This window comes from Elephantulus edwardii, unplaced genomic scaffold (genome assembly GCF_000299155.1).
Source record: "Elephantulus edwardii isolate Elephantulus edwardi_28Jun2011 unplaced genomic scaffold, EleEdw1.0 scaffold00157, whole genome shotgun sequence".
In the NCBI taxonomy this organism is placed as follows: Eukaryota; Metazoa; Chordata; class Mammalia; order Macroscelidea; family Macroscelididae; genus Elephantulus; species Elephantulus edwardii.
The window spans coordinates 7,131,048-7,154,197 of NW_006399907.1; the positions used below are offsets into that span (position 1 = coordinate 7,131,048).

Consider the following 23,150-nt stretch of genomic DNA (forward strand, 5'->3'; position numbering starts at 1 on the left):
AAAATTCAATCATTCTATCTCCAGCTTCATTTCTGTCACCAAGTCCATGTTTTCCAACTACTGATTCTTCTTCCCTGCTCCTATGCTCTTTTCAGTAGAACAAAAAAAAATTATAAAATGACACATCTAATAATTTTTCAACTATGAAGGTTGTATTTCAACCATTTGCTATGCATCTGGTAGATAGGTGGACAATGAATCAGATGTCAGAAGAAAAATTAATGCCTTTGAGCTGTGGTGTGAGAGAATAATACTGAATATCTCACAGATTTCCAAAAGAACAAACATATCTGTCCTGGAGAAAAGTGCAGACAGAGTGCCCCTCGAGGCAATGATGGCCAAGCTTCGTCTCCTACACTTTGAGCATGTTGCTAGAAGGGGATATTCTTTGGAAAGGGAAATCATGCTACTGCAGCAATGAGCTCAAGCATGTAAGAGATATGAATATGACACAAGATAGGACAGGGTTCAGATCTGTTTTCACAGGGTTGTACTTGATGGCATCTAATAACAATAGAGGTATATTGTTGTTACATGCTGTCAAGTCACCTATGATTCACAGTGAGCCTATCTACCCTGCTCTATTCTAAGCCAGTCTCACTGTCTCCGACACACCAACCCTCATTACCCCAGTAACTGTGTCAATCCATCTCATCTTCCTCTCCTGTGCTGTCCCTTCACCCTTCCAAAAATGATGTTCAAGTGTCAAATCAATACAGGACAACTTTCCATTTTAGGTTTAAAGAGAAAAGCACATACCTCTTTTCTTTTCTTTGCAGCAGTATATAAAAGAGCCTGAGCGGCTGTGGTTGGAGAAGCATAATCTTCAAAAATATCTAAGATTTCAAAAGATTAAACCATGTTAAAAAAACTGTAATTATATGCTATAAATTTAAACCTGGATAATCCCTATTCTAAAACCATGAAATAAAATAGTACTCGTGGCCCTTGATATAGAATACAGTATACGCATAAAAAATGTAAGCATAGGCTCCACGTTCTTGTTGCTCCTGCTGCCACCGCGGAGGCCACCATGGCGACTAGACTCGCAGCCTTCCTCAAGAATGCCTGGGCCAAGGAGCCGGTGCAGGTCGTGTCCTTCACCATTGTGGGTCTCGCTGTAATTTTGCCCTCGTTAAGCCCCTACACCAAGTATGCCTCCATGATCAACGAGATCACCCCCTACAGCTACCCAGTGCCCCTCCGAGATGATGGGAACATGCCTGATGTGCCCAGCCACCCCCAGGACCCCCTGGACCCCAGCCTGGAGTGGCTGAAGAAACTGTGAGCACCTCCGAGGATGGGCCCCCCCGTCCAGCCCCCAATAAAAATCTGAAAACAAAACAAAATGTAAGCATATACCACCCATGTTCTCATATGCAACAATATCTGTCAAACTCTACAACCTGTCCTTTTAAAAAAGTATAGAAAAATATTTTTTAAAAAAACCACAATAATCACATATATCTCTTTCATTGGGGATGGGAAACAACCAAAAACTACAATAATTTATTTAATATTCAGTAATTAATCAGACATTATTCTAGACTTCTTCGATAAAAAAGTAAGCAAAAAAGCTTCTCATGTTGCTTATATGGAGAATGAACAACCAAATTAAACATTCACAGACATAACACATACTCTCCCATACTCACATACAGTAACAAGTCACTTTAAGAAGACATGTAAACAGGGTAATGAAACAGTGACAGTCTATGGCAGGCTAATTTAAACAGGATATTTGGGAATGTCTAATTCACTATTAAAGTAACAATTCAGTGAGATTGAATGAGATGGAAAAAAAACAAAACACCCTATATACCTGGAAATCTAAAGATAAAAGACTCCAGCAGAGGGAACACACGTGCAACAACTCTGCACAGGATTGCTAGGACAGTAGTCCTTGACTCCGTTAACAGGTAGATTCAGGAGCTATCGTTGGATATTTATCTATTTAAAATTTAAATTCTATTTAAATTGAAGTCATAAAAAATTTTCCGACAAATTTCAAAATAGGCAATGTTCTAGAACAGTCTGAAAACCTCTAAGTGTTTGAGTAAACCTGTGTTTTAATATTAAACAAAACAAAATCTAGGTCTTGTTTCAAAATAAAAGAGAAAATAACACTGAAAACACCAGGATTTATCAAATGTATGAGCTCAAGTGAGTCGGAGATGATGAGTATGGCACAGCACTGTGCAGAGTTCAGACCTGTGGTTCACAGGATCACTCTGAGTTGCACTCAACTGGCCAGCACCTAAGAGCACCACCACAATAAGTACTATACTGAGAATTTTACAAGCACCTACTGTTTTATGCTAAGAAGTTATTTCATGTGTATTATTCCATTTACTCTTACCAGCAATAATACTGTTTTTTTAAACATTTCAATAAGGGAAGGTTGAGTAACACTTAGGCTGTCTCAAAGTCTCTTTTTTGTTTTTTACCAAATCTAAAAACATTATTCTTTTATTATTAACACTGACTAATGTTACAGATTGAACTGTGTTCCCCATAAGCAAAAATATGTACTGGAATCTTAAACCCTATACTTGTAGATGTAATCTTATTTGGAAATAGATTACTAAAGAGACTTTATCAGTGTAAAATGTGTCTTAAATGTAATGATTTAAAATATAAATAGAGCAGGCACAAATTGGGGAAACTTCTTTGTAGGGATCACTTGATAGTCACAGAACAGTAGAGTCACAGACCCTGGAACTAGTATTGTCCACACAGAGCCAATAGTGACAAAGCCTTCCTATAACAGTCCTAAACAGGAACTTCTAGCCTCTGAAACTGTCAACATAAAACTTCTCTTCTTTAAAATCACCTACTTGTAGTATTTCTCTTACGCCAGCACTAAGAAACTAATCTTAGACAAGGCATGTGTAGGTGTAAAAAGGATGGGAAATGCAAAATAAAGCCAACAAATAGGATAAAATCCCTGTACATAGACACTTCCTGAGTTATGGCAAACAGAGATACACAACAAACAAACAAACAGTATTTTAGTATATTAAATGCTTGAATGTCCATGGATTAATTCCGAGTAGAGATAAAAAGAAATGAACTCAGGTAATCTACATAGAAAGTTCTAGGAAGATCTATGCTAGGATGATCTCACAGAATTGGAGAATACATAGGGAGACACAGTGGGTAACCTAATTCTCTTATAAAATATTTAGTCCTTAGAACCCAGTAAGAGTTCTGGTGGCACAGTCAACAGAAGTGCAATGCTAACCCAAAGGCCATGCTTCTCAGGCAGTTCAAATCCACCACTGGCCCCATAGGAGAAGTATGAGCATCTTCTCATATGATTTATAGTTTCTCAAAATTAGAGGGTCAGTTATGATTCAGTTCCAATTAGACTGCAATGAGTTGGAGGGTCGGTGGGAGAGAGGGGTTTTTGAGAGTTAGCACCAAATAGGAATATTCCTAAAATACACAGAAATCCAAGGGATCTCCAGATAGAGAGCAAGTCATCCTATGAACGGGAATTAATAAAAGCACAAAAAAAGATATGGTCTCTAAAGATCAGCATCATAACAACAAAAGCAAGAGTTGATCCCATGACTGTTTCAGCACCCATAAAACAGATGAGTAACGTAGCTTTCCACCTCCTACACCCAAAGGTTCCAAAAGTTTAGTTCAATGAAACATGGAAGTCTTTCGAGTTTCAGAATCCATTATGCAAAGCATAAATAAAGTTCCCAAAGAACTTTAACTACATAATAAAATCTGCTTAAAATAGAAATCGCATATTATTTTGCATATCTAAGAACTAATTAGAAATAATACTCTCTGAATTACCAAATTTCATCCTGATATACTCATATGGATCTTCTTGCCACAGCTCTTCATCCTCATCTTTGTAACACATCACAGAAAAAATCACATCCTCGGAGATATTCTAAAAGAAGAAAGCACAAAGCAATGATTGAATATATGTTATTCTGACTTGGGGATACTAACAATGTATGCACTGGTGGCTCAGTGGTAAGAAATTGCACTGTAAATCCCAAGGTTTCATGTTGAAATCAATCAGCTGCTTTGCAGAAGAATGAATGCCAATCTCCTCCCAAGCAATTTATTGCCTCTGTATACTCACTGGAGGATCAGTTATAGGTGGCTTTCATTCGACAGTACACAACATCTAAGGGAGCTCTAGTGGTTTAGTGTTAAGATGCTGCACTGCAATCCCAAAGACATGCTGTTCAAATGCCTCTCTGCAGAAGAATGATGGGCAATCTCCTCCCATGTGATTTACTACTTCTGAAAACCTGCTGGAGGTCAGCTGGGAGTCAGTTCTGGCTTGACAGCACAAAAAAACCAATAATGTTTATGGGCTAGTCCTTGGGGAGTTGCAGTGCTAATCCAAAGATCAAGCTTCTTCAGCAGTTCAAATCCACCAGCTATCCTGCAAGATAAAGACCAAAAATCTCCTCCCATGTGATTTATAGCCATAGAAACCCAAGGGAGGTTATGTATGCTAAAAGTAGGTTACTACTTGATGGCAATGAATTTGAGGGTTATTTTGAACAATGTACTTAGAGGGCAGCTCTCATAAACTGTATTCTTGTCACTATTTAAAGCCGTTATAGTCATGTTTCTTTTAAGCTATATTTGTCATTGTTTGTTGTTAAGTGCTGTTGAGTCGCAGGCTGTATTTACTGAAGTGGAACTGATTACAGGTAAATAGAAATAGATAAAGAATGCTATTCTTTCCATCAATAGAATGGATAATAAAGTTCAACTAATAAATCAATATTAAACATCCTTTGATTCCTTAAGGAGAGGCAAAAATATCAATCTGATGTCACAACTGCTTTTTTTAGTTCTTATTTTGGTCCCAAATGTCAAATGATCACTAATATTAAAATTTTTTTAAGTCCTCCAGCCTGGTCCTGGCACTATGGCCCCCGCCAAAAAGGAAGGTGAGAAGAACAAAGGCCGTTCTGCCATCAGTGAAGAGGTTACCAGAGAGTACACCATCAACACTCACAAGCGCATCCATGGAGTGGGATTTAAGAAGCATGTGCCTCAGGCATTCAAGGAGATCCGGAAATTTGCCATGAAGGCGATGGGGACACTAGGCTTACCAAAGCTGTCTGGGCCAAAGGAATAAGGATGTTCCGTCCTGCATCAGTGTACTGTTGTCCAGAAAACATAATGAGGATGAAGATTCCCCAAACAAGCTGTATACACTGGTTGCCTATGTACCTGTCACCACTTTCAAAAATCTACAGACCATCAATGTGGATGAAAACTAATAGCTGATAATCAAATAAAGTTCTAAAACTGTAAAAAAAAATTTTTTTAATTCCATTTTTTAGAAATTCTGATTTGCTTTTTCTACAAGTGAAGACTTCAGGGAGGAGTTTAGTAATCTCTCAGTACACTGAGTACACTGTTTTGTGTTTTAACAAGTATACATACAAAAAAGGATCGTTTCTTAGCATTTATTGCAGATTTCTAAATACTAAAAAGAAAAAATTCCTGCCTAAGGATCAAAGTTTTCTTATTTCTTATCACAATCATACAAAAAGCCACAAAAGCCTCATAGCTGTGGAATCAGAACCCACTCATCATGCTGATCTTCCACTGGATCTGTGAGGCTGTACAGCACACAGCACACAGGAAGGGGCGGCCCATCTCTCTCCCACAGAGCTGAGTCGCTCAAGGATAGTGGTGGTTGGCCTTTGGATTAGCAGCACAACTCCTCACAGACTAGGCCACTAAAACTCACAGAATTTAAGAAATCACAGTTTGAAGTGGGAAGGGAAGGAAACAAAATTTCTAATGTCTCTGAATTATCCCAAGTTATCTGCATGCAAATAAAAATTTATTTCTAAATGGCCTAGAATTTTTCATTCTCATTTGGTCTTTAAAGTAACAATACCGACTTTCACCTTTAAGTAACCAATTTATGTAAAAACAAAAAACTAACTTCTACGTTGTTGTTGCTGTGTACCAGAGAGTCAGAACCAACACACAGCGAACCTCTGGCAGGTACTCAGGCAGTTAATCACAGAGGAGGAGACTGCCCATCCTTCGCCCACAGAGCAGCTGGGAGATTCGAAGTACATGCCTTTGGAATCACAGTGCAGCTTACTGCCACTAACTTCTGCTCAAATGTTGTTGTATGCTGCGGAATCAGAACCAAACCACAGCTGATCCTTCAGCAGTTTTCAGAGGAAGTTAATCTCACAAGAGGAGACTGCTCATCTGTCTCCTGCAGAGCAGCTGGTATATTTGAACTGTGTGCCTTCAAGATTGCAACAAAGCTTCTTACCACTAGGACACCAGAGCTCCCTCTTTTACAGAGCTACAAAGGAAAATGTCATGTATCAAACTTCATCTTCTTACAAAACAATACCATCTTAGCAAGTTCTAACAACCGTTTCCAAAATGTTTTCACATAAAATATTTTTTTATCTTAACAGTGTTTGCATTTAAAAGAGGTAGAAAAACATGATCTGACTTAATGGGGGGAATTAAGGAAAAAAGTAATTCCAGCATCATCAACTGAATCTAAACCTTCCAAACACTTAAAACCTATAGTCGTCACTTCTCTCAACACTTAAATTCCCACATTCTTTCTGGTCAGTAGAATGTAACACTGCTAACTTACAGGCTACCTAACTCTGTGGATCAAATCCACCAGAGACTGCAAGAAAAAGATGGGCAATCTCCTCTTGTGTGATTTACAGCCCTGGAAATCCAACAGAGGCTCAGCTGTGAGTCAATTCTAAATTAACAGCAATGAGTTTTAATCCAAGTTTTCTATCAATTTAACTTGAGATGGCACTCATCTGAAATTATTAATATGACTAAAGATAAGACATAAGAAATTCCAGATTTGTGACATTTATTTTACCTATAAAACATAGTTCAAATAGAGTACTTCTGCAAAGTTATTCCCAGACACAAACCTGTATGTGTGGTTTCATCTGCTTCCAGGTGACAGAATGAACAACACCTTGGTTGAGATAGTTAAATGCTTGTTGAAGAACACGGGGGGCTATGTATTCTTTCTGTCGATATTGGTCTAATATTTTCAGTAGGACCTATATAAAAATAGGAAAAGAAAATACAGAAGAACATAAATAATTTTAAAATTAAAAAGGCGTTAACTTTTTATAATGCATAGAAAAAAATGAGCTTTCTTTTAGATAAGGGAAAACAAAATTTTCTGTGTTACCACAAACAGATTTTAATATGTAATAAAAATGTCATTTCAAGTTAGAAGGAAAAGATAATTTATTTAAAAACAGAACTGGAGCAATTCCTCTGAAAGAAATTAAGCTGGCTTTTTTTTTTCCTGCTCCTAAACTATTTTTTGTTTTGGTAGAACCAAAACAGATTCAAGATTTTTATTTTGTCCCCTTAACAAATGTATTTTTTCCCTTCTTTTTTATTCAATGTTGCACATTTTCTTCCCTCACCCCCCAGCCCATCCTGCAAAATGCACCCCTTGTCCAGAGAGTTGTCATACATTTAATGCCTAATCATCTATTCCTTTTGGACAGTTCCTTCTCTCATCTGTTCTAATGCAGTGTTCATTATCTATCCACTCTTTTCCCATGCTCTCTTCAACCCCCTTACTCCAACCCATCCCCATCTGTCTTATATCATTCCACTTGGGGAAATGTATCAATAAAAAAATAAAACACGGAATTTCTACAAGAAAATATGAGTTTTCATAATCCCAGATTATGGAAATGTTGTAGAAATGTAATAAAAAATTGAGACACTTTGAAAAAAAAAAAAGACTGATAAAGAAAAAAAATTTTTTTAAAAGCACAAGGCTGCTATGAGTAGTGCAAATCCCCTTTATCAGAGCACTCCAACGTAACCCTAGGTCAACCCTGGTTTCTGAAGCTTTGACTACATCATGCTGGAACTGAGTGCTGAATAAATAAAAAGAGCTCTTTCAAAAGATATACAGAATTTATAAATTCAGAACTTGAATTCAGTTCAACTATTCTATCTCAAAATACCAGATTCAAGATATTTAACTTTATAAAATTGACTAAGGGGAAAAAAACGGAACCACCACTGTAATACACAGGATGCTGCTGTTAACAACTCTACGCACAGAAAAATGAAACCCTGCTCGATCCTATACCATCCTTATAATCTCCACTGTCCCCACCACTGCAGCCACTACATCAGTCCAGCTTATTTAGGGTCTTCTTTTCTTTTGATAACATTGTACGTTTCCAAGCTTAACGTCCCTTTTCAAGGACTCTTCCAGGTGACACGTCTAAAGTATGTGAGACAAAGTTTTACTATCCTCACTTCCAAAGAGTATTCTGGTTGTACAGATTTATGAAAAACTAGGAACATGCTTTCTATCATTTTATTTTTAAAATAAATTGTTTAGTCTTGCTTTCTGATATAACCAATGCTAATATTTTTGTTAAATGTAAACAAAAATTATTATTCAAATGGAACTATTATTGATCAACCAAGATCCTCAATAAGATGGACTAACACACTGACTGTAAAATGGGTTCAACATGTAGGAGATTGTGAGGATGTGGTACAAGAAAGGGCTAAGTTTCAATATATTCTTTTTAAGGGTCACTATGAGTCAGCCGTAGCTTGGACGCAGGAGTAGCATCCACTTCTTAAATAGCTTGCCTTGAGAAACCCCACGAACATGGAGAAAGGATGAAAATCACACAAGTGTCGAGGACTTTCGTTCATAGGGTCGCTACGAGTCACCTACAACTCGACGGCACTTAACAATACAGAGAGAGACCAGTTGTCCTATTGGACTGAAAGAGATGCTACCAAGCCACAGCCGTGGCCCTAAGACCTGTCTTTAATTGTTTCTGGTGAAACATTCTTCTAGGTCGTATAGCCCTGGTGTGTCCACTTGCTATACAGAGGCAACTTGTGGTTGCTGTGAAGCTGAACACTGTGACACTTAAGTGTCAAATGTGATAATGGTTATCCATGGCGGACAGTGTTTGGTGGCGCTTCCCAGCTAAAAGGGGAAACCCTACGAACATGGAGAATGGATGAAAGTGTCAAGGGCTTTCGTTCACAGGGTCGCTATGAATTGCCTCCGACTCGATGGCACTTAACAACATGAGTCAGTTGTAGTCAGCTTGACAGCACATAAAAGTGTGAGTCATTATACTTTTTAAAGTTTCTAAACATTAATACTAACTTAGATTGCTTCTTAATAACTTCTAATTTATTAATGTACAAGAGTTCCCAAATTTCCAATAAAATGTTCTTAGCTGAGAGTCCTCACTTCTAAATGCCTTCTGAAATAATTACACTCTTCTAAAATTTTCTAACAATATAAACGTTGACAACAAAGTGATGAAGACTTCTATCTCAGGATCAAGAAAGGTTTGAATCTAGAGTCTAAGAATCTATAAGGGTAGTTTTGTAACAGCTGTCTCGGAACTTTTAGGTCTAAAACTGATTGTCCTGTTAATTCTCAGAACTACCACTTATCTCCTACAAATATGTAATTTATATGTCTGCAATCTACTTTTAAGTGGATAGAAATGACCTCACTTACAACAGTAAACATTCCTCTATCTTAAAAGCTTAAGTTTATCACCTGCTGAATTCCCACAGCATAGTTTTTCAAGAAGAATTCAGAAAATTCAAAGTATTCTTTTGTAACAGTTCCTGGGCTTCCATATCTGAAAGAAAAGGAGAATATACTATTAATTTTAAAAGCAAAGTACGTTCACTAGTTCAAATACAGAACATTCTTAAACTAGGTATTCCAGTGGGGAAGAAAACTATTAGTTTTCCCATCTTTCAAAAGTTCTATACTGAAACCGTGATAAATCATACTTAAGGCACTGAGCCATTCTTAAAATTTCTAACAGAAAGAAATTTTACCCATTAAATCAACAGTCCTAACAGCAAATATTAAAATAGTATGTTCTATCTAATATATAGTAATTTTTAATAAATAATCTCAAAATTAACTTAATTCTTTTTCAAACGGAGTTGGTCTGCCAGCATTCCATCCACAACTCTTGGCTATTTCTCGTAATTTTTACAATGTCATTTCCCCATTTCTCATGGAACAAAACAAATCCAGAGAAGACTCTTCACCTCCTTGTGATCTTAAAAATTAGTGATTATAATTAAGTCTGCTTGAAGCAAACAGAAAAAGACTTTCTAACCTTTATAAGTATAAGGACAAATACTGGAAATTTTAGGGCATCAAGGGAAATACCAGGCAGATATTTTATTTTATCTATACCTAAATTAGGAAGCTCTGGTGGCCCAGTGGTAAGAAGCTCCCTGTAATCTCAAAGTCATGCAGTTCAAATCCACCAGCTTCTCCACAGTAGCAGGATGAGCTGGAGGGTAAGCTATAGGTCAGCTCTGACTTGAAGGCACACAACATACCTAAGATACTTACTATAAGACTGTAATTCTAATAAACAGAATTACCGTTCAAAAAGACGAGCCACAATATGCAATGCCCACTTCTTACACTTCCACCATACTAGTTCTGGTCTGTCATCCTCATCAATTTGCAGAGTCTCCTTAAAGGACAAAATACTGAGATGAGATATTCATATAATAAAGGATTTATGTGAACAACAAAAACAAAAGAAATCTTGGTATAGATTAAAGAACATTAAATATATACTTAGATTGTCATAGAAGCCTTTATTTTAAGACTAACATTTAGGAATTAAGTAAGAAAATTACACTTCAATTAGTAAATATTGCTTGTTATATTAATCTACTTACCTTCACAAAATCCTTTAAAGTACAAATTATGTATCCCATGAAGAAATACTCTGGGAAGTTGGAAAGGTTCTATGTTTCAGTCTGGGCACACAAGTATTTATGTCTTGTCACTCAATTGTGTATTAAATTCTGTTGTGTATATGTGAATAAGCCTCAATATAATTTTTCTCAAGAAGTAAACAGAAGAGAGAAAATACTGCACCTTTTAAGAGATGCTTACTCTCAAAATTCTACAGGTTGATTTGATGTTTGAAAGATAGTACTACCATTTATTATTATTGAGATCAAAATGAGTTTTTGTTTTCACCTATCAAACTGGCAAACACAGAAGTAAACTTACAACATCTTGCAAAATCAGTCAAAAGCCTGAACAAGACAAACTTCTGTGGCTTTATCTAAAAAAAATAAATATGTATGTGCACAAAAATTTAATTCCACTCTACAGATAAATCATAAAAATTTAAAACAATGTATCTAGCAAATGAAACAGTCAATAAAAATGACAGTATAAAAACACTGATAATCACGGAAAATAATAAAAACCTATTTATTAATATTTCAAAAGAGTAAAGAAATTCATTTTAAGAGTACCTATATATACTATTTTGAAATCTGACTGCATATAGATGAAAAAATATAAAGGAATAAATGTCAAGTTTTTAAAATGGTTATTAACATAGGTATTATTTTTGTCTAGCAGAATTCTCTAAAAATGAGTTAGGCATCATCAGTTACTTTCATTAAAGTAATAGTTTGGGAAATAGCAGGCTAAGATAATGCAAAAATCTACCACAAATAACTGAAACCCAAGTTCCACCAACTGTCCTCAGGAACAAGCCCTTTCTTACAGGAGGCACTGTCCTGTCAATAACGGTTCGAAAGATCTCCATCCACTCTGTCATCATTTGATTATTCACGAGCTGGAGAGGCAATGCATACTGGAAGATAGAAGAAAAACAACATAAACGATAATACCTCTTCTCAAAAAATTTTAACTGTTTTCTCTACAAGTTGTCATTGTTGTGTGCCGTCGAGTTGTTTGTGACTTATAGCGACACTATGTACAACAGCCTTGCTCTACATAGTAAGGCTGAAATTTAGGAAAAGGCAACAAAAAAAAGGAATTTCATACGGATTCATGTAAAATTAAGCTTAGCCCCCCTGCATGGTGTAGCCTGCCCAGTGCTCTTCCTCAGCCAGAGGGCTGGTCCTGCTTGCTCTTGCCCCTCATTCCATGTCAAAGTGCCACTAACATATCAGACAAACTGTCCTACAAAGTCGCTGACATCAGATTGGCCCTTGGGCATGCTAGGCCCTGGGTACTGCAGTGAATGAGATGCTAGGCACGATGCAATACAAGAGATGTGTTTGGCCTCCAAGCCTCTGATGAGCGCCCACAATGCTTGATAACTGGCCTCCAAGCCTCTGATGAGCGCCCGCATCGCTGGATGCCCGGCCTCCAAGCCTCTGATGAGCGCCCGCATCACTGGATGCCCGGCCTCCAAGCCTCTGATGAGCGCCCGCATCACTGGATGCCCGGCCTCCAAGCCTCTGATGAGCGCCCACAACGCTGGATGCCTGACCTCCAAGCCTCTGATAAGTGCCCGCTTCGCTGGGTGCCTGCACATGATCAAGGCGACGGCAGTTCTCACGGAGACTCTCATTGCACTGGGTGCTGAGGTACAGTGGTCTGGCTGCAGTATGTTATCCATACAGGACCATGCAGCAGCTGCCACTGTCATGGCTGGCATTCCAGTATACACCAGGAAAGACAAAATGGATGCGGAGTGTCTGTGGTGCATCGAGCAGACTCTGTACTTCAAGGACGGACCCCTCAACACAATTCTGGACAATAATGGAGACCTCACTAACCTTATTCACACCAAATACTCACAGCTCCTGTCAGATATCTGAAGTAGCTCAGAAGAGACCAAGACTGGACTCCACAGCGTATAGAAGATAATGGCCAATGGGATTTTGACGGTGCTTACCATCAATGTCAACAACTCTGTCCTCAAGAGTAGGTCTGCCCACCTCTATGGCTGCCAGGAGTCACTCATCGATGACATCAAGAGGGCCACAGACATGACGGCGGGCAGGGTGGCAGGCTATGGTGACGTGGGCAAGGGCTGTGCTCACGCCCTGAGAGGTTTCGGGGCGCAAGTCATCACCACTGAGATTGACCCCCATCAACACACTGTGGGCCACCATGGAGGGCTATGAAATAACTACCTTGGATGAAGCCTGTAAGGAGGGCAACATCTTTGTCACCACCATAGGCTGTGTTGCTATCATCCTCAGCCCGAACTTAAGAGAAGACGCGGAATGATGCCATCAAGAGTAGCACTGGACATTTTGGCTCAGAGATTGACATCAAGTGGCTCAACCAGAATGCTGTGGAGAAGGTGACCATAAAGCCCTGGTACCAGCTGAAGAATAGGGGCTGCATCATCCTGCTGGCCAAGGGCAGGCTGGTCAACCCTGGCTGTGCTATAGGCCACCCTAGCTTGGTGATGAGCAACTCACTGAAAGGGGCCAAGAAAACATAGAAGCCAGTACAGGTCTATCATACATGTTGGTTCCTATCACATCCCTGTATTAAAAGAGGTTAATTTGGCTTATGATGTGTTAAGAGTAGGAAGGTGGCTTAATAAAAGTTTTAGTGCCTAAAAAAATTAAATAAAACTAAGCTTAAATATATATACAAATTAAATTTTTTAAATCTAGGGGAAGCAGCATCAAATATCACAGAAGCTAGAAAGAAGTAGGATTTTTCAGTGATTTCAGGCATAATATGGACAAGAGGGATTTTTACTCTATAAATTTATGAAATCTTTGACTTGTTTCTCACAGCTAATTTTAAAAAGAATCCTTTAAAAAATATCAGTGCAGTAAGGTCTCAATTATTCAGCAGGAGATAATCATTTGTATAAAATTCTTTACCTGATTCAACAAAATACTGCTACTCATGAAACTTTCTATTTCCATTACCTTTCCCTATACTGCGACATAGTATCAGAGGTCCGTTTTGGTATTAGAGGTATGTATTCGCTTCATTGTTAGCTGCAGGAGATGATGGATAGTGCCTCTGCATACACGCATTCCAAAAATACGTTATATGCTAAGAGCATAACACACAGACATAATCTGTCCTATGGAAGGTTATACTTTAGCTGAGAAAGAACAAATGTAAATGTGTTCCTATAAAATGGAATTATAATATGGTGTGCATAATTAGAACAGTAGCAGAATAGAGACAGCCGACTTCAACCTCTACCAACTAACTCTACAAGAGGAAACTGCCTTCAACATCCACAGTACAAAACTAACACCTACAAGGTCCAACATGGTCTCTGACGCAGCTACAAACACTTTTACCAATTCCAACACCAATCATCCTAGTAACTGTGACCAAAAGTCACTGCACCACACAGAACCACATTCACAACTGAGAGGTTTACTGTTGTTTTGCCATCAAGTTGGAACTGACAGCTACAATTCCAGTGGGTTTTCAGAAGCAGCCAATTGTACAGGAGGAGGCTGCCCATCCTCCCATGAAGTATTTGGTGGATTTGAACAGCATGCCTTTGGAATTACAGCACAGCTTCTTACCAGTAGGCCACCAGAGCTCCCTAAGGTTTATTAGGGAAGTTAAGATACTATGAGTAGCAAAAAGCACCAGTATACAATCAATAATCGTATAGTCCCTTAGCCAAGACAGCATTAACAGGTTATGCAAGTTGGCTGCAATATACAATAACTATATAATCCCTCTGTCCTCCAGCACACTTAGGTGAAGGCCTCTGGACTGGGATCTGTGGAAGAGCAGCCTCAGGGAAGGTACATCCAAATAAACTAGCAGCAGTCCCACATCCGACCAGTATTACTGTGCTTCTCAGTTCTGACTACTATTTCTCAGACTTAGTAAATATCTTCACCAAGAGTGTATATTACATCTTATTCCTATCTCAGTCCACAGTATAAAATCTCTCAGTCGAGGCAACTTCTCATCCTCCAACAAATTTGTGCAAAGTCAACAAATCACACTGCTGCTCCCATGCTGATCTCCCCTGGTGGTGAGATACCCACTTCCTGCTGTTGAATCTGCTCACTCAATGCCAAGACCAGCCAATCCCTTTGTGGATAGACTAACACATTCTACTTGCATGAGGAAGAAATGGCTCATGCAAGTATTGATGAGATAGGTGGGTCAACCTGTTTGCAGGGCAGACAGTGCCAAGATAGCTGGATCAGAGTAATGACACTGGTCTTGGGGAAGCCAAATTTTAGCAACAGACCCACAACACCACAATGTGACAAGTATAGATTTGTTTTTGTTGTTATGTGCCATAAAGTCAACTACAACTCATAGTGACCCTATGAACAATAGATCTGAACCCTGATTTATATGCTGCATCCTCAACATCTCTGATATACTTGAACCAATTGCTGCAGTCACTAAGTCAATCCATTTCATTAAGGGTCTGTGTCTTTCTTTGATCTTCCACCTTCCCTAGCATGATGTCCCCTTCCAAGGAATACTTACTTCTAGCAACATGTCCAGAGGATACAAGATGAAGCTGCACCATCCTTGCCTCTAAGGAGCACTCTGGCTGCTGCACACTTTCACCAAGACATATCTGCTTGTAATTTTGGCTGTCTATGGGATATTCAGTATCCTTCTCCAACACCACAACCCAACAGCTTTTCTTCCATCATCCTTATTCATTGTCCAGATCTCAGAGGCATAACAGGTGGGTGAAAAGATCATGACCTGAATCAGGCACACCTTAACCTTCAAACTGACATCATTACTCCTCAGTACTTTAGAAAGATCTCAGACAATAGACTTACACAAAGCAATACATCCTTTGATTTCTTGACAGCTGGTAAAAATGGTGTTGATTATGAATCCAAGTAGGATGAAGTCACTGACAATTTCAATCTTTTCTCCATCTATCATGATGTTGGTAACTGACCAAGTCGTGAGAATTTTTGTTCACTTATGTTGAAATGTAATCCATATTGAAGGCTATAGTCTGATCTTCTGCATTAAGTATTTAAAATTCTCCTCACTTTCAGCAATCAAGTTTGTACCATCTTCATAATGTGAGTTTTTGATAAGTCTACTTCCTATCCTGACACCACATTTTTCTTCATAGAGTCCAGCTTTTCAAATGATCTATTCAGCATACAAACTGAATAGATATGGAGAAAGGATATATTCTTGATACACACTTTTGTTGATTTTAAACCATGAGATGTTACCTTACTCTCTTCAGACAGCAGCATAAACATACAGAAGGGGCACCTAATCCATTCTAGAAAGAAAGGGGCAAGTTCCCAGAAGAAGTGATGCAATCTTAGACTTGGAGAATGAGTACAAATGAGTCTAGGCATAAAGAGGAAGGATTTCCCAGGTGGTACGTGTAAAAGCTCAGAAGTTAAAAAGGGCCTGTTCAAGAAGCTGAAAGGATGTCAGTATGGATGGCATGTAAAACACAAAGTTATTAATGGTAAAGAATGAAGTCAGAGATGAAGAGCTCTACAGAATATACAATAGTCAATATTTATTCAGCACTTTGCACAAGTCAGGCAAAAATACAAAGTCCACATTTCTGCTATAGTTTCTCACTATAGTTTCTGCTATAGAAACTTACCTGAACAAGTGCATAAAAGATTTTCAGGATCTGTTTCTGTAATAATACAGAATAATGGGATGAATCAGGAAGGAGGTGGATGATTTGCTGCTGAATACGAGGCAGAAATATTTGCATTGCTGCTATAAGGGGTTCCCTTTCTTCTGCTTTCTTATATCTAGATGAATAAAAGCAAAAAAAAGAAAATAATACTTTCTCCCCAAAACAGTTATAAACAATAAAACTATATAACACTTAATTTTTTAATGAGGATTATCAGAATAAAGTTAGAGGAATCTTTGAAAGAGCAATCGCTATTTTAGGATGTTGTTATTGTGTTTTGTAGCATCTGAAATGACTCATAACTGACCATCCAGTAGGTTTTCAGAGGCAGTAAACTGCATGGGAGAAGACTGGCCATCTTTCTCCCAAAGTGCAGCTGGTGGATTTGAACCACATACCTTTAAGTTGACAGCATTAACTCCTTACCACACAAGAGCTCCCGCTATATTAGGCAGGCAGACAACAAAATTTTTTTTCAAAAATTAAAAATCATTCTTAAAGAACTGAAGACTGTTTTGCTGCTTTCCTAAATACATTCTTCTAGTATTTAAATTAGTTCCCATCCTACCTCAAGTCTAATCCATTAATTCAAATAAACAAACACTCTTATTATAAACATATAATAGAGGAAGAACAACTTCTTACACTATCCTAAATTGAGAAGTTAAAATAGTTTACAAACTTAGGTGCTCTCAGATTACTCTGTTATAAATCTAAAATACTCTTCTGAAAATACAGTATGAATTAATCCATTTCAAAAAAGACCACCACAGTATGTCGCAGGTACAAGCAGAAATACTTCTGTTGTTATGTTGTTGATTATCTTTGAGTCGAGCATGACTCATAGTGACCCTATGAACAGAAGGCCTGAAGCCCCTCTATAACTACCAACATTTATCAAATTTATCAACAGAATGCTGTTTAGGAAGTGGATGCCACTCCTCCTTCCAAACCTGTCATAGAATGTTATTGGTTAAAAAAAAAAGAATGTTATTGGTTGAGTCGACTGTGATGCACAGCAACCCTACAGCAGCTCTGAACCCTTCCCTGTCCTAAAATAAGCTCACAATTCTGACACACCAACCCCCATTACCCCAGTCACTGTATCAATCTATCTCATCTGGGGTCTTCCTCTCCTGCGCTGTCCATCCACCCTTCCAAGTGTGATGTCCTTCTCCAAGGACCGATCTCTCCAGGACACGTGCCCAAAGTAAATGTGGCAGAGGTTCAAAATCCTAGTTTCCAAGGAGAGACTTGGTTTCACCCTCTCCAAGACAGACAGATTTGTTTTCTTGGCAGTGCATGCTATTTTCAAGACTATTCTCCAGGACCACAACTCAAAGGCATCTATTCTTTTTCTGTCATCTTTAGTCATTGTCCAACTCTCTGAAGCATAACAAGTAATTGAGAAAGAGCATGGCCTGGATTAGGCACACCTTTGTCTCTAGACTGACATCGCTGCTCTTCAGCACTCTGGAGAGGTTCATGACAGCAGATTTCCCCAATGTAATTAATCTTTTGATTTCCTGACTGCTGATGTTGACTGTGGATATGAAGAAGCTGTAATTGCTAACAACCTCAATCTCTTCTCCATCTATTATGGTGCTGTCAATTGGCCCAGTGTTGAGAATCTTTTATTGATGTTGAGCTTTTATTGTTTTCTTGATGTTGAGCTTCAATCCATAATAAAGACCAGAGTCCTTGGCCTTTCGCAGGAAGTGCTTCAAGTCTTCCTCAGTTACAGCAAGCAAGGTTGTGTCATCGGCATACTGTAAGCTGTTAATAAGTCTTCCTCCAATTTTGATTCCACACTCTTCCTCATAAAGCCCTGCTTCCCAAACTATCTGTTCTGCATACAGATTGAAAAGGTATGGGGACAGGGTGCATTCCAGAATGCACTCCTTTCCTGCTTTTGAACCATGCAGTGTTTCCTTGCTCTGTTCTGAGGAATGCTTCTTGGTTCAAGTATAAGCTTCGTATAAGCAATTCTCTTAAAAACCAGAAAACAACATTATTACATGTCAAATAGCTATATATAGGGAAAAACGTTACTAGCAAAATAACAAGAGGAATGGTGGTATAGTGGTCAGGTGCTCAGTTGCCAACCAAAAGGTCAGCAATTTGAACCAGAGGCTCCTCAGAAAAAGATGTAGTACTTCAATCAAGATTAATTCACTGTTGTGGAGTTGTTGTTAGCCCAGATGAACCTCCAGCAGGTTTTCAGAGGCTGTAGAAACATACCTCAGTCACAAAAGAACAAGTACTGCATAGTGCCACTGTTGTAAAACAGGACTGACATCAGGGTTGGGGTGAGACTGAGAAAGACTGAATAAATGATGTATACTGCATTGAAACAGATGAGGGAGAGAACTGTTTAAAAGTGATATATGATTGGGTATTATGTTGGGTATTATGGTCATGACAAGATTCCAGAATGAAGGCTGCACAGTGGTGGGGTGGGAGGGAGTGGAGATTGTACAACAATGAAAGAATTTTTCTTTTATTTTTCAAAGAGAAGAGCAATCTGGGATGGAGGGGTGGGCAGGGAGAAAAATGCAACAATGAATGAATGGAAATCCAAAGTCTCTGTAAACATTCATTAAGATTAGGTTTTTTTTTAAAAAAAGTACAGGGAAGTGTCCATCTTTCTCCCACAGAAAGGCTGGTAGATCTGAACTACCAGAGAGATTCTGCCTTTGTGTTAACAGCACAACTCCCTACAGACTACACCCGTAAAGAGCTCAATCAAGATTACAACCTTGGAAATCCTCTGGGACACTTCTACTCTTTCCCATAGTGTTGTTATGAGTTGATATCAATTGATGGCAATAGGTTTGTAGTTTGTTTTAGTTAGCAAACACCTTCAGCACTTTCTATTTTGCCAAGAGGAAAATATCTGAATTACTTTGAAATGTGTTCAAGGTGAATATCTATTAAAGAACCTCCAATCAGATAGTTCCAATGAAAACTGCTAATAAATGGCTTCTGAAACTATCAAACAACTCTACATAATGTAGTGCTATTACTAATAATGCACCTTAGCATATTTAAAGTTCTCTGACTAATAACTATAATAAGTTTGTTTAACTGTGCAAGTATTATTAACTATTAAGCCATTTCCTAAAATAATCTAAGTATACAAAATAACTAGAGCATAGACACGTGTATGCAATTTAACATAAAACGAGTCAACAAAAATCAACTTACTCATATGTTTTCACCAGTTGATACAGACATAATAAACTGCCAAGCCAGCTTCCACTGCTCTGTGATTGCAAGTAATAGTCTATCTTGTCAACCACTGATGGCCAATGACCAGGAAAATCATATTTAATGATGGCACGAAGACACATTGTTAGCTGAACTCTGGGCGGAGTGAGAACAGTCACAAAAAAATGTAAACAGTTAGACAGATATCTATATATGATTCTAACAGTTTATATATAAATACTCCAACTTCTCTACCCACATATATAGCTATATGTCAAGGAGGGAAAAACAAAACAGCTCCTCTAAAGAAAAAAACTCAATGTTTCAACTCAGTGTTTTAAAATAAAGAATGGATGATCTTGCAAAAAGCATAAAACTTTCATTCTGTCTTACCCTAAACACATCTTTTTTAAAATGCATTTAAAATTAAATTCATAAACTTAAAAAAACATAAGGTAATGAAACTACTTTAGCTCCACAAAATTTCCTAGATTATTTTCTGGTTTTCCTATTAAAAATGGTGGGAGACAAATAAAATATTGTATAACTTCAACTAAATAATTCTGGCCTACAAATATTAAAAGTTAAATAAAACAGAGGCCCACATGACTAGGCATGGACCAAAGCCTCGTACCAATCTCATTATCTGCTAACAGTCACCCCAGTATACCTAGAAAAACTGTCTGAGATACTGTTACACTGAGTATAAGAAATAAGTATTTTTTTTTTTTAGGTAATTCCTGAAAAGGAAAGCAAAGAGCTATTTCAAATAAATAAGAAGAAAAACAATAGGAACACAAGATAGAACAATAAAATGTTCTTGTAATAAAATTATAAAATTATGTGATAAAAAGATGTGCTTTTCTAACATTTAGCTCAATAATCATATCCTCAAAGGATCTCAATTCTAAACAGGACTGAAATGAAAGAAAGGCAATCTATCTTTACAATTGTCAATATTATCATCAAATATGTCCTTATATGTTGTTGTTGTTATTGTTCTTAGGTGCTGTTGAGTCCAGTACAACACATAGCAACCCTATGAACAAAAGATACGCTGTTCTATCTTGTGCCATCCTCACACTGCTTGACATACAAGAGCCTTTTATGGCAGTCACTATGTCAATCCACCTGGTTGAGGGTCTTCCTTTAGTTTGCCGACCCTCCACCCTTCCCAGAATCATGTCCTTCTCCAAGGACTATCCCTGCCTAGCAACATGCCCAAAGTAAGTGAGGCAAAGCCTCATCATTCCTACCTCCAAAGAGCACTCCAGCTGCACCATCTCTAAGCCCTTATATACTCACTTAAAAATGGCTGGAATGTGAATATGGACAAATTAGTATTTAGCAGTGCCCTCCTCATCCCAAAATAAGTAGGTTCTACGGAACAGTCAATAGCTAGACTCACTGAAACTACTAAAATAAACAAAAGACAGAATAAGAAGGGCATAGTAAATTGGATTGGTGGTGAGGAGATGGAGGAAACTGTGCAACAATGAAAGAATCTTTTTAAAAAATAAAAGCTAACGGGGCGAGTAGGGAAGAAAATGTGCAACAATGAATGAGTGGAAATTCAAGTTTTCTGTAAACTCCCATTAAAATATTAATTTAAAAATTTTAAAAATAATAAACAAAAGAAAGCTTTTTTATTATGTTACCAGATTTCTTCAATTTTATTTGCAATCCTCTTAAACTCTGATTATAGTAAAGATAATATTTCTCTAAGAGTATTATAATTAAATATTAAAATATAAGAGAGGAAATAAAAGGGTTTAAGAACAACAATATATTCTCATGAAAAAGATAAAACTCACTAGCGATTTTTTACTTAAACCAACAGGTCATACTTGTGTACAGTAAAATAAAAACTGTTTCATTAAAAATATATCTTCAGATTCTCTCCTGTGGTTTCCCCAACATAGTGACAGGAGGGCCACAGCTGAGATCAGAGTCCAGACAGGACTGTGCAACCTCTGCAAAAAGAGAATTACACCCAGCTCTCTGGAGGAGATACTGGATGCCCCCTGCAAACAGACATTTCCACCCAGCCTCCCACCCGAGGGGATGCCATGTCTGAGCTTTGGTCTTAAAGATTAAGCTTACCCATGTTATATTGGCAACACTTAAGTAATAGGAAAATACAGTCTCCAGAGACTGAACTTTTTTAGGATGATTGGCTGAAACTAAGTAAAAACTATAGGGAGACTAAGAAAGGGTCCTTTTTCACAGTGCTATGCTGTGAGAGGACCTCCCTCTGCCTTAGCCTTCCCTCCTTTTCAGAACTCATTTCCTTGTGTCCCTGCTTTCTTTCTGCATCTGGTTTGCAACACTCTCTTCCAATCCCTTCTCATTTTAAGCAAGCAAAAGATAAACAGAAAAGGAAGCGCAAACTACAAACTGTAAATCATTGTTTAATGGAATATTGTGTATAACCATTGGAAGATTCAAAGAGAGCTGGAAATTGAAGGATTTCTTTTTATAAGAGTTAGCCAAGAGTGTCCTAGAGGGGTGTCAGTGCCACCACTGGCATTTGGGCAACCACTGAAAATCAAGACAATTTTTTTTAACCAGTAAATCTCTTTTCTCTTCTTACCTAGCAGAGTAAATGCCTAAGAAGGAATTCAATGATAGTTCAACTCTCCTATTAGCACATTCCTCACATTTATTTTCTATTGTTTATGTCATAAGTTTACTAAACACTCAGGTTGAAGCTATATCTAATTTCTAACATTAAGCAATTTCATTCTCCCACATTCATTTTACCTATAAAAGAATGTATTTCTATTTGAGGATTCCAACATTTTCATGGCTCTACAGTTGTGCTATCCAAGAAGACACCACTAGGCACATATGCATACTTCAAACTAGTCAAAATTAAATAAGCATTTAGTCCTTAGTTGTACTAGCCATAATTAAGTATTTAAGTAAAAATATTTAATTTAGCCTGTGTGTTCTGTTATGTACTATGGAGTCAGAACTAACTCATAGCTGACCTTCCAATGGATTTTCAGAGGCAGTAAACTATATCGGAGGAGAATGCCCATCTTTCTCCTGTGAGCAGCTGGTGGATTTGAACCAGGTGTCTTGAGTTGGCAATGCAACTCCTTACCTAGTGTTTAGAAGTTGTATGACACAAGCAATAGAGTACCTAAGAATAAGCCACCAGAGCTCCTTAGCCTATTAGTAGCTAAGTATTGGACAATGTGAAATAAAAAATATTCCCACATCTCTGCAGAAAATTCTACTGCACAGTGCTACCCTACATATTGATGAAATTGAGAAATTACAGGTAATTCGTCTAGTTTATATGTTCTCTATCCTGTCTTCTCCACTTACTAATAAATAAATAAATAATAGTACAGGTAAGGGGTTTTAAAAAAGCAGTAAGTTGGAATTCCCAGAAACTGATCTCTCCATGTTAGAAAAAACAAACAAAAAAACTCTCATCCAAAATATTCTGAGGCAAAGAATTACAAGTGTAAAGACAAA

At 37.8% G+C, this 23,150-nt stretch overlaps 1 protein-coding gene across 1 annotated transcript in view; it reads right to left on the bottom strand.

Moving 5' to 3' along the window:
* IPO8 (importin 8) overlaps nt 1-23,150 on the bottom strand; it is a 107,377-nt gene that overhangs the window by 48,532 nt on the left and 35,695 nt on the right. Inside the window, exons 4-11 of the mRNA XM_006895076.1 lie at nt 19,659-19,817; nt 16,410-16,566; nt 11,598-11,687; nt 10,444-10,538; nt 9,590-9,674; nt 6,936-7,070; nt 3,814-3,913; nt 760-836 (exon numbers count right to left, since the gene is read on the bottom strand). Coding sequence (XP_006895138.1) covers nt 760-836; nt 3,814-3,913; nt 6,936-7,070; nt 9,590-9,674; nt 10,444-10,538; nt 11,598-11,687; nt 16,410-16,566; nt 19,659-19,817 — 898 coding nt within the window. The remainder of the gene's footprint in view (nt 1-759; nt 837-3,813; nt 3,914-6,935; nt 7,071-9,589; nt 9,675-10,443; nt 10,539-11,597; nt 11,688-16,409; nt 16,567-19,658; nt 19,818-23,150) is intronic.